The following is a 17253-nucleotide window of genomic DNA, read 5'->3' as shown; positions in this document are numbered from 1 at the left end:
ACTTTAAAGTACAAATAATTTAGGATTCAATATAATACATCTAAAATTCAAACTTATCATAGTGTTTAGATCACTCAAGTCCATTAGGATTATTTTAGTAATCCTAAATGGCTGTGTACTTTGCAGTGTCCCACAGATGTTATGCTCACTTAAGTTTGTAAATAGAAAAATTTGTAAAGTGTAATAGCATCAATCAGGGAATTATTCACTTATGGGGAGTGGTCACTGAGACCCGGAGACAGGCTATTTATCTGATGAATATAACCTGCCATTTATCCTTAGATTTTCTGAGATTCTTTCACTCACTGTAATAAACTCCATCTCAGGCTTTTAAGTCTGATTCAAAATCCACTTGCATAGGGAGGTTCTGTCACTAACCAAAGCCTTTGCAAGGCTGAAGGATAACTTGAAATAGGTTTGTATATGTAAATTATAGGGAAATTATTTCTCAACTTTCATATCCAATCATAGCACAGAAATGTCTGTTTTTTGAAACTGGACGACAACCGTACACCAAGGAAGTACAGTGTGAAGAATAAAAAAATTTCAACTTGTACATTATAGAAGAGGTAAAACACAGAAATAGCTGGAAAATCCATGTTCTATTTAGGTCCTTTTCTTTCTACAGTTATAGAATACCTATAATTGGGAGTTCCCATCGTGGCACAGTGGTTAACAAATCCGACTAGGAACCATGAGGTTGCGGGTTCGGTCCCTGCCCTTGCTTAGTGGGTTAACGATCCGGTGTTGCTGTGAGCTGTGGTGTAGGTTGCAGACGTGGCTCGGATCCCGTGTTGCTGTGGCTCTGGTGTAAGCCGGCGACTACAGCTCTGATTCGACCCCTAGCCTGGGAACTTCCATATGCCACAGGAGTGGCCCAAAGAAATAGCAAAAAGACAAAAAAAAAAAAAAAGAATACCTATAATTGATTTTATAATGATTACCAAGTACAAACCCTCTTGGAAATCTTATGATGTAAAGATAGAAAGAGGCAAATATGTATACTTTAATAAAAAAAAGTTTGATTAAAGTATATTGATAAAATAAAATATTCATGGTTTTAGTTTATTTTGTTGAATTTATTAATAATCTTTATATATATTTATATATGTATGGCTTTGAGCAAAGACAAAAGAAATACTCTAATTCGTCCCTGATCATACAGTTGTTATAAGAATCAGCTAGTCTACTATTTTCCCAGCAGCAGAAAGACCAGTCTTTTCAATAATACATTTCTTTCTGTACAGTTTAAAACTCCATACTTGTGGGCTTAGCTATGTACAGAGAAAAAGAGGTCACTTTTCAACTAGCAATGAACTTTTATATTACAGGAATGTGAGTCATTTTTTTCTTAACCTAAGTATATATACTCATACATAATATGTATATAATTTACCCTGTACCACTTTATTAGTTTAACATATAAATTTTAGGGTTTCTTTTGTCCATTCTATTACAAAGTGAATAAAAATTTTATGGTTGCACTGAAAGACCATGCAATTCAATTTTGCCTATGTTTCCCAATAGTGCTCAAAATAAAAAAACAAAAATTTATATATATATATAAAAATATTTCACTACCAAACCCATTAGTCCTATCAAATGTAAACTTTTAATAATTTAAAGGACCAATACATGATCTTAATAAATTGAAGTTAATTCTCAGTATTTTAATAAAATAAAGGAATTTTGTACTGATATGTAAATGGTCTTGCAGCTTCCCCATAGGTTCTAGGTAGACTGAACAATCCCTTTCTTACACCATTCCTGATGCACCATCATATGTCACCAGCATGTTAATTATAATACCACATTGATTAGCACTGTTGATTCCTTCCAAACAAGGTGGGATCTGTTAGAAATTAAACATCACAACTCATTTTGGTACTATAGGTATTATACTCAAGAAAGGCATAACAGGCAGCATGGATCCATTTTAGAGTTTTCGCTTTTGTTTTTGTTTTCTGTTCTCAAGTCTCTCTGGAGGCCCTGACCCATTTAATGTATGATCTTTATTAAGTTCTTCTTAAATGCATCTCCAGTGTTAAAGATACAAAAGACCTCCACTTTAGGTCATTCTCTTAACTTGGGTTATTTACAGAAGTTGGTTATTAGGTATCTTCCAGTTGTGTTCCAGTCATCCACCACATTTGTGGGATGTGTTAGGCACAAATGATTTCTAAGGGACTTCTTTGAGAAGAAGCAGATGCTCACTGATCATGGGAAAGGTCAAGGAAACAGACAAATAAACAAACAATGCTCATAGACATTCAGCCTGACCCCTGCTTGCTATCACCAGGTCTGTACTTTTTTCAGCACTTTAAAATAACAAACTTTCTATCTAAGGGCTTTGTTAGTCACCACATGCCTTAAGATTTACTAACCATTTAGTTACAATACACATAGAGCAAAGTTTGTGTTCCCAAGCAGACATGATGCTATAGTGTATTTATTTTTTTTTAATTAACACCACAGTAAACTACCAACTACAGTGAAGACACAGAACACACTGGCAACTCCAAATCAAGTTGTGGTTTACAAATCATTATTCAAATAATAATAATAATAATAATAAATGAAAGTGAAAACCTCACTTCTAGACTTAAGTCAGAGCTCCAAGTCAGCCTTATAGGAATTTTAAGATAGGCAATTAATGAGTGGTTATACTTTTCTAGAAATGAGAAATACTGTAAGCCTTTCCCTACAATGATTGCTTTGAACCTATTTGTTTTTCCCAAAAGCATGCAGGGACTATTTTCAGATGCTTGATTATGGCAAGAAGGAAGAAAAGTAATGATTTTTGGTGCAATACAAGCAATTTGTAGAATCGAGCATACAATTTTGCATAAAACATTGCAGGTTAAAATAATATTGTAGGTTTCAAGCCATTGCATTACAGTTGAATATTTGTCACAATTAGGTTTTGTAAAATTTAAAACTCTAAGTTTTGAAGTGAAGCAATAAAACTAAATTCTTAAATGATGACTTTTACCTTCATACAGCACAGAATAGCTATTTTTATTTGGGTTGAAAAAGTTATTTACAACTAACATTGATTGAGTCTTGGTAAAAGTCCAATAACACATGAAGAGAAATATCCCCTCAGCTTTCTGAAAGATGGATGAACATGTTTGAGGTTCCAGATAGTCACAACAATGGCAATCCTAGTTTCCTACCATGGCCAAGCATACAGTGTGTTCTTTAACCTAATTCAAAATTGAAAGCACCAAAATACAATTTAGAGCTATAAAATGGGATTTGCTATTTAATCCTCCCTAATCAATGATTAACAATTTAGATGCAGAGAAACAGCTAATGAGAGAAATTTTGATTGGTGCTCTTCAGTAGCTCACTTGAGTTGCCTTTTTAAAATCAGAGTTTTGTTTCCATTGAATCCAAGAACTCTTCATAAAATAGAGAAATACATATATCAAAGGAATTAAGTAAAAGTAGGTTAAAAATAAATAATCTTACAACAACATTTTAAATCCTTTAATGATTTAAAGAAAGGAAGACATAGAACACTGAATGCTAAACAAGTCTTTTGAACTTCTCTTGAGATCTTTAGATATAGATTTAATAGCATATGTATATATATATATTTTACATTTTGCATGTAGGCCAGAGCTGTCTAAAATATTTCTTCATAGTTGGCTATAGGGATCTATCAGGAGATAGAATAAAATAAGATCTGAGAATACTCTCAGTTTATTAGAGTATTTCTTTCTGCTTTGACAATCAGCAGGGATCATAAATTTGAAGCAAATCGTGGCTTTTCTGCCTCTGGGTCTGTACTTAAGACTGAGGAAGGCTCTCTCTGATGAGCAGCTGCTGGTGGAGGGGGTGCCGGGGGGACTCCTCGGTTGGGGGGAATGGCTCCCGACGACATCTGTCGGAACAGGGTGACTCGTTGGGGGACAGTGCCCCTGCCCCCTGCCTGCAGGCCCGAGCCATGGACAGTGGTCACAGGTTGAGGGATGGAGGCCAGGGACTCACCCACAGTGGGATGTGGTCTGGAAATCAGGGTGGAGACCTCATGGGGCAGCGAGGGCTGCGAGGCTGAAAGGGGCCTGACTTCTCGGGTCAGGCTGGTGTTGTGAAGCGCCTGAGTGCTCTTGTGCACTTCATTTTTCGGTGTGGAGCTGCCAGGTGTCTGTGGCTGTTGGAGCTGCTGCTGGGTCTGCGGTGGCTGGGACTGCTGTACCTGTTGCTGCTGCTGCTGCTGCTGCTGGATGAGTGACAGCTGGGAAGCGGTGGGGGAGGCATAGTGGAAAGTTCGAGTGGCTAGCGGGCTCTGTACAGGAGGGCTGCAGACCGCAGTGGTGTAGGAGCAGGGGGAGAGAATGGCTGACGGTTGAGGGGTCTGTGTGCTGGGACTGGGGGAATGCAGGTTGCTATGAGACAGACTGGTAGCTGTGTACACTGGCGGAGATTGTGTCCTCATGCGAGAAGTTGGAGTAGTAGTTGAAGACGTGGAATTCAGGGCTGTCATTTGAGGATAACTGATGGGAGCGATTGCCTGCACCATCTCCCTGTCGTGTTTCACAATCTGCTTCAGGATCTCATTCTCCTGATTGTTGAAAACACCAGTGTTCAGATCCTTCTGGAACTTTTGTAAAAGAATTGAATTTTTCTTTCCTGTCAGTGAAAGAAAGATAGGCACTTAGAAAGTCTACAGGACAACAGAAAGACTGATGGCAACTCCAAATGACAGTGGTTCCTGCAAACAGAACTATGGCAGCGTTTCATAAGAGACTTAAGAGCCAAGTACTCACCTTCATCTTTTTATATTTTTCATTGAAATATAGTTGATTTACAATTTTGTGCTATTTTCAGGTGTGGAGCAAAGTGATTCAGTTTTATATATACATTCGGTTATATATATATATTCTTTTTTACATTCTCTTTTATTATAGGTTATCACAAGGTATTGAATATAGTTCCCTGTGCTATATAGTAGGTCCTTGTTGGTTATCTATTTTATATATAGTAGTGTGTATTTTAATCCCAAACTCCTAATTTATCCCCTTCTTTCCCTTTTGGTAACCATAAATTTGTTTCCTATGTCTATGAGTCTATTTCTGCTTTCTAAATAAGTTAACTTGTATAATTTTGTCTTTCTCTGTCTGGCTTACTTTACTTAGTATGATCATTTTTAGGGCCATCCATGTTGCTGCAAATGGCAATATTTCATTCATTTTTACCGCCGAGTGATATTCCATTGTGTACATACACTACATCTTCTTATCGATTCATCTGTTGATGGACACTTAGGTTCCTTCCATGTCTTGGCTATTGTAAATAGTTCTACTTTGAACACTGGGGTGCATGTTATCTTTTCAAATTGAAGAATAAAAAGCACATGGTTATCTCAATAAATGCAGAAAAAACTTTTGATAAAAAACAACATTCATCTATGACAAAAACTCTCCAGAAAGTGAACATAGAGGGACGCTCACAACATAATAAAGCCCATATATGACAACCCCACAGGTAACATCATACTCAATGGTGAAAAGTCAAAAGCATTTCCTCTAAGATCAGGAACAAGATAAGAATGCCCCTTCTCATCACTTATTCAACATAGTTTTGAAAGTACTAGCCACAGCAATCAGAGAAGAAAAAGAAATAAAAGGAATCTTAATTGAAAAAGAAGTAAAACTATCACTATTTGCAGATTACATGATACTATACATAAAAAACCCTAAAGACATTATGAAAAACCTACTAGAGCTCATGAATGAATTTGGTAAAGTTGCAGGATACAAAGTTAACATACAGAAATCTCTTGCATTTCTATACACTAACAACATAAGATTAGAAAGAGAAATTAAGGAAACAATCCCATTTACCATAACATCAAAAAAAACAAAACAAAAAAAAAACCTAGGGATAAATCTACCTAAGGAGGCAAAAGACCTGTGTTCCAAAAACTATTAAGATGATGAAAGAAATTGAAAATAATACAAACAGATGGAAAGAAACACCACGTCCTTGGATTGGAAGAATCAATATTGTGAAAATGACTATATTACCCAAAAGAGTCTACAGATTTAATGTGATTTCTATCAAGTTACCAATGGCATTTTTCACAGAACTAGAATAAATAATTTTAAAATGTGCATGGAAACACAAAAGACCCCAAATAGCCAAAGCAATCTAAAGAAAGAAAAATGAAGCTGGAGGAATCAGGCTCTCTGACATCAGACTACACTACAAAGACTCAGCCATCAAAAAAGTATGGTACTGGCCCAAAAACAGAAATATAGATCAACTGAACATTATAGAAAGCCCAGAAATAAATTCATACACCTACGGTCAATTAATTTATGAGGCAAGAATATCCAATAAGTCTCTTCAATAAATGATGCTAGGAAAACTAGACAGCTACATGTAAAAGAATGAAATTAGGACACTCTCTAACACCATACAAAAAAATAAATTCAAAATGGATTAAAGACCCAAATGGAAGACCAGGTGCTTTAAAACTCCTAGAGGAAAACATAGGCAGAACACTCTGACATACATCACAGTAATATCTTTTTGGATCCTCCTCTACACTAATGGAAATAAAAACAAAATAAAATAAAATAAAACAAAATAAAATAAAAGCAAAAATTAAACTTAAGTCTATGAACAATAAATGTTGGAGAGGTGTGGAGAAAAAGGAACCCTCCTACACTGTTGGTGGGAATGTAAATTGGTACTATGGATAACAGAATGGATGTTCCTTATAAGACTGAAAATAGAGCTGCCATATGATCCTTCAGACCCACTCCTGGGCATACATCTGGAGAAAACCATAATTAGAAAAGATACAAGTACTCACCTTTAGACACCAAATAGCAACGTGGCTCCTGCCTCTTATGTTTCTTGCATCTTTCTGATAAATCTTACCTTCTACACAAATCAAGCTGAAAAGTCTGTAATATGGCAAAAGCTATCTTACAGAAGAAATGGAGATATTTGCATGAGGGCTACCTTAGGAGAGAAAAGGGCATTTGGATCAGGATAGGCCTGAAATCAAGATTTCTCAAGAAAGGACAATGGAACGCTTTCTGTGACAGGAAATCTACCCAAAGCTTTAGGTAGATTTATTTTATTTAATCCTCAACTCTTTGAAGTAGATGTGCTCATTATCTCATTTCACCCAAAGGAGATTGGAACATAAGAAGGTTAAGAGTAATGTCCAGAAAGCATGGTTAATAAGTGACAGAGCTGGGAAAGGAAATCAGTAGATGTGATCATAGATTTACTACAGACTATGAACCAGCCATATCTGTATCATGAGAGTGTTGGCTGGAAATGAAGTCTTCTGGGCTTTGCTCACTCTCTGAACCAGATGCTGCCTTTTACTATGATCCCCAGGTAATTCTTATATGCAGGTTTGAGAAGCAAAGGCCTTTACTTTTGACCAGTGCCCCCCACCAGTGATTCTCTAACTTACCTGCATATTTTTCTTATTTATGGAGCCTTAAAAGTTACTGATTTCCATCTGTACCCTAAGAACTAAATGGGAATAATCAGACATGGGTCCATATTTCAGTATTTTAAAAGCAAATTCCCCTCAGGGAATTCTTGATTTACAATGTTGTGAGTGTCTTTTCTTTCTTTCTTTTCTTTTTCCTTTTTTTTTTTTTTTTTTGAGCTCAAAGTAGGATCCTCAGTTCCCAGACCAGGGACTGAACTGTGAAAGTGCCTAATCCTAACCACTAGGCCACCGGGGAACTCTCTCCAGGAGATTCTTATGTGCAGCCAGACTGAGAACTATTTCATAACCTTTCCTCTTCTGAAAGACTGTTGTCAGGATCAAGGAGCATAACATATGGCAAGCTCTCTGATCCCTCTAGACCCTCAATAAGCATTACCTCTCCTTTCTGCCATTGTGTTTGGGGTGGTTTGCAACAAGAAGACATTCTCTGGCAAAACAACAATTAGAATCAACTGTAGGTTGGGAGTTCTTGCAGTAGCTCAGCTGAAACAAATCTGACTAGTATCCATGAGGATGGAGGTTTGATCCCTGGCCTTACTCAGTGGGTTAAGGATCCAGCATTGCTGTGAGCTGAGGTGTAGACTGTGAGATCTCATGTTGCTGTGCCTGTGATGCAGGCCAGGGGCTACAGCTCTGATTCGACTCCCAGCCTAGGAACTCTATATGCCATGGGTGTGGCACTAAACACACAGACACACAGACACACACAGACACACACTCACAAAGAATAAAATTGTAGGTGGATGAGAGAGTGGAAATTCAATGACTTTTAATGATATCATCAATAAAATAATACCCAAGGAAATATGGTAACTGGAAAGTAAATCTTTTTGCCATATAATTAAATAAAGTATCACATGTAAAGTAAAAGGAAGAGGAGTTCCCTGGTAGTTCAGTGGGCTGAGGATCTAGCATTGTCACTGCTGTGGTGCCAGCTTAATCTCTGGCCCAGGACTTCCACATGCCATAGGCACAGCCAAAAATAAATAAATAAATAAAGCAAGGAATATTTTTTTTGTCTTTTGTCTTTTTTTTGTTGTTGTTGGTGTTGTTGTTGCTATTTCTTGGGCCGCTCCCGTGGCATATGGAGGTTCCCAGGCTAGGGGCTGAATCGGAGCTGTAGCCACCGGCCTACGCCAGAGCCACAGCAACGCGGGATCCGAGCCGCGTCTGCAACCTACACCACAGCTCACAGCAACGCCGGCTCGTTAACCCACTGAGCAAGGGCAGGGACCGAACCTGCAACCTCATGGTTCCTAGTCGGATTCATTAACCACTGCGCCACGACGGGAACTCCAGCAAGGAATATTTTTGAATGGAAATGTATGCTATAATTTACTTGGCTGCTGGGAAAGGCCATCATTTTGAATGACTACCAAAATGAATAGTTACCTCTCTCCTTAAAGAATTTTCCTGATTTTCCAAAGAACAAGACTTATATTAGGAGAAAATATAGTGTTTACTTAGCATATTTTCTTAACTAACTGTAGTATATAAAATCATAAACAATGGCCACAAAACTGAGAAGGATATTTCTTTGTGATATGTGAGCAGTCAACATTTCATAATCTCAGTATCTGGGACCTTGTAGAAAAATACTATAACTTTTTGTTTTGTTTTGTTTTTTATTGCTACACCTGAGGCATATGGAAGTTCCCAGGCCACGGGTTGAATTGGAGCTGCAGCTGCTGGCCTACACCACAGTCATAGCAACACCAGATCCAAGCTGCATCTGTGACCTTTGTTGCAGCTCAAGGCAATGCCAGATCTTTAACCCACTGAGCAAGGCCAGGGATCAAACCCACATCCTCATGGATACTAGTCAGATTCTTAACCCAGTGAGAGCCACAATGGGAACTTCCTTAGGAGAACTTTTTTTTTTTTGGTCTTTTTGTCTTTCCTAGGGCCAAGCACGGCATATGGTGATTCCCAGGCTAGGGGTCTAATCAGAGCCGTAGCCACCGGCCTACGCCAGAGCCACAGCAATGCGGGATCCAAGCGGTGACTGCGACCTACACCACAGCTCATGGCAACGCCGGATCCTTAACCCACTGAGCAAGGCCAGGGATTGAACCCGCAACCTCATGGTTCCTAGTGGATTCATTAACCACTGCGCCACGACAGGAACTCCCCTTACTAGAATTTTTAATGCTAGAATCTTGTGAGGATTAAAAATGCAAATGCTGGTGCTCACTAGCAGTTTTATTGGCTACATTATTGACTCCAAACCATTTCATGCAAACTTTCTTATGAAAAATTTACTGCAGTAAGTTAGATGATAGTGATGCTCAATCAGATGAACAGAAATCCTCTTTTGAAATATCCTGATTTTGATGCTTTTGCTCAAGATGTCTAGCTGACTTAGGGAAAAACTCATATGCTCAGAAATGAGCCACTGGATCTACCATGAACACTCACATACCATGGAGAGTGAAGTTATCTTCAAATTAAGTAAAGATGTTTTCAGGTGTACTCACTTCTTTTCTAAGCACTGTCTCCTGGACACTCCATCCTGTTACATCTCTAAGTTATCAGTATGATTTCTAGTATGTGCCTTATGTCTAATGGTAATGTCCAATACTACCTTTACCTCTCCTAACCTTAAGATCCTTATGCAGTCTGCTATCCTACCACTATAGAAAAAAAGAAAGCTGTAAAGTACAGAAGAGAAGCTGATATAATCATACATCAATCAAAAGTCCTCACCTTTAATAAGAATGAAGCCATTGAAGTACCTCTTTGTTTATTTTCCAGTGATTTCCCAACCCCATCTTTTGAGTTCATTGATTCCTTCATCCCTCCCTAACTCTCTTCAACAATATTCATTGTGTACTAGGTACTGTGAATGTAATAGTGAATTAGACATGATCTTTACATTCATAAAGCTTAGCGTTTAAAGAGCAATTTAAATAATTAAAGCAGTGCTGCGATGGAGGAACTTCCCAGGGATTTGGGGGAACATGTCTGGGGTACTCAGCCTATTAAGGGGGTAGAAGGTCATAGAAGGTTTCTACAGGGAAGTGTTGTCTAAACTGAGATGTGAAGGGCAGTCGAGTTCAGCAGGGAAAGGGGGCAGTGGAGGGCAGGGTAGGGGAGAAGGATCTGGGTGTGGAAAATGAATACATACCATCCTCTGACATAAGAATGTTCCAGCATATCTTGGGAAGTTAACAGCAAGAACAATATGATCTAACTTTACTATGGCGATTATTCAAATCTTAAACTAGTATAACTAATAAAGTTTAACTTGTATATTTTTATTGGAGAGCAGAGAAGATTTTAAAATAAGTTGATGCTGGCGAAGTAAAGCATCTAAGTGGGCACTTCTATTAAGGCTTTTTCTGCTTGAGTCTGTATTACAAACATTCCAAAAAGTTCATATTGAGACAATTAAAATGCACAAGTTTTCAATTCTTAACATAAAAATATATGTTGAGTTGATCCTTAAGAATTAAAAAAAAACCTTATGATAAAATTTAGTTTGTAATGTAGACTCATATTATTGTATTTTTAGTTCTATTTTAATGCTATCTAGAATTCTTATCTTCTTTTTTACCTTAAGATTCAAATTGTTTTGGTATCACTGGGGAAATCGGATTGCGTGGCTAGTAAAAATAGAGATGAATAAACAAACCTAGAATACTTAGAAGAGAAAGTTAGATAAAGCCTCAGATCTTTCTAGAGGGGAGAGCTCATTGCTATTTCTAAGCTAACTAATAAGCGATCTATAAACTAGCATTTGGGGCTTATGATTGTATATATATAACAGTCTGCCAGATTAAAACTGAATTGTGCGCAAAAAAAACTAAGCAGAGTACCTATCCGATCTAGTCGGTCAATGGCAACTGTCTCAAAGGCTCTTCTCATCATTGGATATTCCTCCAGGACCTCATTGAAATTGTCCACAGAAAGTGAATAAAGACGACAATATGTATCAGCTCGAACACTAGCAGTGCGCCGTCCCTTGGTCAGCAGGCAAATCTCTATAAAAACAAGAAAGAAAGATTTGTTTGGTAATTTTTTTTAAAAGGCCATTAAAACCTACCACAATTAAAAAGTCTCTTAACATGAGAAACCAATGATAAGCAATATTTCCATCTTCTGTTAACTAAAAGTATCCAATTGTTAATACTCAATCTTAGAAGTCTTTTTTTTAGAACAATTAAGGATTTTGGTTCAAAGAGAAGGCTGAAATAAATTTATCTTCCTCCAGCTCCATTCCAATATTCCTGAAGTAACAACAACAACCAAAGAAAATGCAGAAAAAAGAATAATAAATCCAAAATGTAGTTGAAACAGGAAAAAACAACACTCAGAAGTTTTATGAATTTTGGAAGGCAGAGAGCAGATGGTTTTATATAGACAGAAACCGAAGTGAGTCCCCAAATCACTGGCTTAGAAAGTTCTATGATCAAGCAAAACTGGATTACAGGTTCAGATATATGCATTATAGGCATGCTTTATGTAGTCCACATATTCCCAATAAGATCAGTGTAAAAACTATATTCCACATGCACAGAGGGCTTTTTATTTAAGTAATTTCTAAAGAAAATCCTTTATTGAAATTTTGAGTCCAATATATGGTAAGCAAACATTTGCAAATTTGGATTTTCTTATTAGCTAGCCAAATAAATGATAAAAGCAATGACTTTCTATTTCATTTCCCAAAATTTATTCATGAAAATCCCGTAGACTTTACTTGTTTAAAAAATTTAGAAATAACTGAAAAACTTTGCTTCAAAATAACCTATTCGAAAAAAGGAATGGCAGAAGTATTCCTGAAATGTACAGTCCTTTAACAAAAGGAAATAAAGCAAAATACTTATTGAAAGGGGCCGCGTTCATACTCCTCTGAATTCATTTAAGGAATTTCAGTTCATGTTGGTCAACACTGTGAGCGAATCATGTTGTGGACACTATGTACTTGATGTTACGGCTGGAAACAGGAGTCAAACACAATACCTAATTTCTTTTTTTTTCTTTCTTTCTTTTTTTTTTTTTTTTTTCTTTTAGGTCCATACCTGCGGCATATGGAAGTTCCCAGGCTAGGGGTTGAATCAGAGCTGTAGCTGCTGGTCTATACCACACCCAAAGCAACACCAGTTTCAAGCTGCATCTGTGACCTACACCACAGCTCACGGCAACGCCAGATCCTTAAGCCACTGAGAGACGCCAGGGATCAAACCCACGTCCTCATGAATGCTAGTCAGGTTCTTTTCTGCTGAGCCACAAGGGGAACTCCCATAATACCTACTTTTGTATTACTTATATGCTGGTGATAAAAAGGAAAAGTTCATTTTAATTAAGAATTCATTTAAATGCAATCTGGTAACAGTAATACAGAAAGCAGGCATGCTGGGAGTACTAAAGAAGTGCATCTGAACCAATCTGGCAATTGAGACGATTTTAGGAAATGCTCCCTAAGCCACCAATTATGTTGCTATTGTTCATGCTGGCAAACATGTTTCAAATTTAATAAATGATATTGTGGTGGACCCAAGATGGAAGAGAAGGAAGACCCTGAGCTCACCTCCTCCCTTAGGCACACCCAAATCACTACTATTTATAGATCAACTATTGATAAGAATGCCTGAAGACTAGCAGAAAAGATCTTCTACAACTAAAGATATCATGAAGGAACCACAATGAGACAGGCAGGAGAGGTAGATGTACTGTATAGTCAAGACCCACATCCCTGGGTAGGTGACCCACAAACAAGAGGATAATCACAATTGCAGAGACTCCCCTTAAAGAGAGAGGGGTCTCAGCCCCACACAGGGCTCCCTGGCTTGGGGGTCCTGCACAGGAAGGTGATGCCCAGAAAATCTGACTTTAAGGCCAGTGGGGCTACATTTAGAGGGTTGTAGGAGAGACTCTGATCCTTAAAGGCACCTGTGAAACCTCACACCTTCCAACCAGCAGCACGGAAGCAGTCATTTGAAGGAGCCTGGGTCAGACTTACTTGCTGATTTTTAGATCCTCCTAGATTGGCAGGAGGCAACTGGGACATACCCTGAGGACAAAGGTGCTGGTGGTAGCCAGTTTTAGGAGCTCATTATACCAGGAGAACACAGGTGCTGACAAGCACTGTTCTGGAGTCCTCCCTCTGCTCTCAATACCAGAACCCAGCCCCACCTACCAATGGGCTACCACCAGCCCCAGGACCCTCTAGGCCATGCAGCCAGCCATGCTGGGACCCAACCTCTCCCACCAGCAGCCAGCAGCCTACATACTAGAAGGAATAAAAAGTACATTTTATGGGAGCTCCCTTTCTGGTGCAGCAGAAATAAACCCAGCTAGTATCCATGAGGATGCAGGTTCGATCCCTGGCCTTGCTTAGTGGGTTAAGGATCCGGCGTTGCTGTGAGCTGTGATGTAGGTCGAAGATGCCAACGAAGATCATGCGTTGCTATAAGCTGTGGTGTAGGCCAGAAGCTGTAGCTTTGATTCGATCCCTAGCCTGGGAACTTCCATATGCCCCTGGTGTGGCCCTAAAAAGCATAAAAAAAAAAAAAAAAGTACATTTTATGAGACAGAGGACTGGATCAACAAACTGGAAGACAGAGTAGTAAAAAAATCATTGGAGAATGAAAGCCAGTGGTGTGGCAGAGTTTGTAGATTTGAAGTTTCTCTTTAGGGTGAACAGGTGGCAAGTTTATCCTCATAATTCCGTAAATGACAGAATGAGGAGGGCTGTACTCCAAGGTTACCAACACCTTACCTATTCTTTTGTTTGTTTGTTTGTTTTTTGTTTTGTCTTTTTAGGGCTGCACTCACAGCATATGGAGGTTCCCAGGCTAGGGGTCAAATTGGAGCTGTTGCTGCCTGCCTACGCCAGAGACAAAGCAACACTAGATCTGAGCCGCGTCTGCAATCTCCACCACAGCTCACGGCAACGCTGGATCCTTAACCCACTGAGCGAGGCCAGGGATCGAATCTTCATCCTCATGGATTCTAGTTGGATTCATTACCACTGAGCTACGAAGGGAACTCCTCACCTTACCTATTCTAATTCTTTTCCTAGTTCAGTTGCTTTAGGGAAGAACCACTGGCTTTTTTCTCCCCTCAGGAAAATAAATGTCTTGTTACAGGCTGTTCTGCAATGCGGAGAGAGGGGTGGAGAGTCCCTTGTACCACATACAGACCTTCTATAAGCCAGTTTTCCCCCTCACTTTTCAGTTGTCCGTTATCACACCATCTCTTAGCCAACAGCTTTTCTAGAGTTCCATCAGGAGATCTCTCTCCTTGGCCACAGTCCTCAGTTTATATATTCTAGGCCCCCTTTACTTTCCCTTCAGGTTTCATCTGTAAACACCAGGATAATTTAAAAAAATTTTTTTTTTTGTCTTAAACAACAGAAGTGTATTTTCTCACAGTTCTGGAGGCTGGAGGTCCAAAATCCGGAAGACAGTATGGTTGGGTACTGGTGAGAGGTCTCTTCCTGGCTTGCAGATGCCATATTCTCATGTGACAGGGAGAGACAGAGAGAGCTCTGATCTCTTCCTTTAAGAATCTGGTCCCTAATCCCATCAGGAAGACCCCGCTCTCATCACCTCATCTAACTCTAAATAAAATACCATCAAATTGGGGGTTAGGAATTCAACTTATTAAATTTGGGAGGTGGGGAGGAGACACGGACATTCGGTCCATAACACCATTCCTCTCTTCCTGAAATACAGTTTCTCCAGCTCTTAAAAAACAAAAACAAAAAACCCAGCTTTATTGAAGTATAAATGATATACCAAAGAAATACACATATGTATGTACACAATTTGATGAGTTTGGACATCTACATGTACCTCTGAAACCATCACCGTATCCCTGACCTACAAAAATTTTCTTAATTGCATGTTACAGAATACCTGAATAACACTGGCTTACCAAAAATAATTTATATTACAAAGCAAAAATCTGGGAGTAGGCAAGGCTAGGGGTGATTTAGCATCTCAGTGATGCTCAGACACTGTGTTAGCATGACTTTCTTTCTTGGCCAACCTCTCATAATCACAAATTGACACAGAAGAAACTACAAGCATTTATATCCTCATACAATAGCATCCAAAGAGAGGGAAAGACTTGCCTTCTACATTTCTGTTTCTTTATTGGGAATGACTTGCCTTCTACATTTCTTTTTCTTTATTGTGAAGGCAAAACATAATATTCCCTTACTACTTTTAATTTGGTCTCTGTAAAAGGAGGAGGTAAAGACATGTATTGAAGGTTATCTTAAGAAATGGATTTTTATTTACTTTTATGTATGCTTAAAAATTATCTGAACACTTTTCATAAGAAGCAGGTATTTCCTTGTTTTATATTTTAAAAAATGCATTTAAAAATTAGACAAAGGAGTTCCCTTCGTGGCTTAGTGGTTAACGAATCCAACTAGGATCCATTAGCATTCGGGTTTGATCCCTGGCCTTGCTCAGTGGGTTAAGGATCCGGCAATGCCATGAGGTGTGGTGCAGGTCCCAGATATAGCTCAGACATTGCTGTGGCTGTGGTATAGGCCAGCAGCAGCAGCTCCAATTCAACCCTTAGCCTGGGAACTTCCATATGCTGTGGGTGTGGCCCTAAAAAAAAAAAATAGAGAAAAATACAGCTGTCAATACTTATAGTCATTTTGGAGATAGGGTAAAAATAGATTTATTTCTGCATAGATATACATGTATTCATGTTTCCTCTAAATTATCTCTGCAAGTGATTTTCTGGCTTCTATCACCTGGAGTCCTCATATGATGGATATACAATATATATAGTTACATGGAATAGATATATGACATGGTATAGATCCCCGTAACTAATGAATTAGTTCAATACCGCTTTTGGTAAGAAAAGAAATCTTCCCAAAGAATGCATTTAAATAATATTTCAAGCCTATATAAAAAGTGAATAATGTGCCATGAGAGCTTACCCTCAAATTTCCATACATTGCCAACTCAGTAAAACTTCAGAGATGTTTAATGTCCAGCAAATCTTGCTTCTTCACTAAATTTTATTTAAAATGTAATGCACTTATGTAATTCTTTACCTTTTGTGAGTTTTGGAATCAAAACTGTTACTTCAATTTGGTTGACTTCTCGTCAACTAATGAAATAGAGTGCTATTTTGGTGATTTTCTGCAGCAGTCATGATTACCTGATGATTCCGCTGTATACACACATCCAATTTCTTAGGTTATTTTAGATTTTTTTTTTTGGAGTAGTACACAAAGTACTGGCTTGGGGGCTAGGAGTCCTAGGTTATAGTGTCAGACTGATTAATCTTGGCTGGGAAGATCTGGACCAACACTTATATTCTCTGAACCTTCTTCTATTCATCTGTAAAATGTAAAATTCAATTACATCTCTAGAGTTTTATCAACACTTAATCCATAACTTTAGACAGGTCATATTTTATATCTAAAGTTCCATTGATTTTTATATCTTTAGTGCTTCCATGGCATTTAGTACGTGCTTAATGTTTGCTGAATTGAATCACTGAACAAAATAGCAACATTTTCTACAAAATGTGTTTCAATCACCCATGAAAAAACTAAGGGCTAAATATAGATTACACTAGCAAAGTCCTTTCCAAAGTTATCTAATGCTGTGTTCATTCCTAACATTTCAGTCATTATCTCTCAGCATCTCCTCAATAATTTCCAAGTGAGAAATAGAACAAATGAGCGTATATTCATGAGAGCAGAAATAGTCACTGGTCAGTGTGAAAAACAATTCAAATACTTCCTTCTTTTAATGGCTCCATAATTTTTGTTTCCATCA

At 38.2% G+C, this 17253-nt stretch overlaps 1 protein-coding gene across 1 annotated transcript in view; it reads right to left on the bottom strand.

Annotated features, from left to right (window-relative positions):
• Window positions 1-1058: 1058 nt before the first annotated feature.
• Window positions 1059-17253, bottom strand: part of HCN1 (hyperpolarization activated cyclic nucleotide gated potassium channel 1) — a 175842-nt gene continuing 159647 nt past the window's right edge. The window contains exons 6-7 of the mRNA XM_047799355.1: window positions 11311-11475; window positions 1059-4638 (exon numbers count right to left, since the gene is read on the bottom strand). Coding sequence (XP_047655311.1) covers window positions 3749-4638; window positions 11311-11475 — 1055 coding nt within the window. The 3' untranslated portion in view covers window positions 1059-3748. The remainder of the gene's footprint in view (window positions 4639-11310; window positions 11476-17253) is intronic.

This window comes from Phacochoerus africanus, chromosome 1, assembly GCF_016906955.1.
Source record: "Phacochoerus africanus isolate WHEZ1 chromosome 1, ROS_Pafr_v1, whole genome shotgun sequence".
Taxonomy (NCBI): domain Eukaryota; kingdom Metazoa; phylum Chordata; class Mammalia; order Artiodactyla; family Suidae; genus Phacochoerus; species Phacochoerus africanus.
This window is presented reverse-complemented; position numbering and strand designations above follow the sequence as displayed.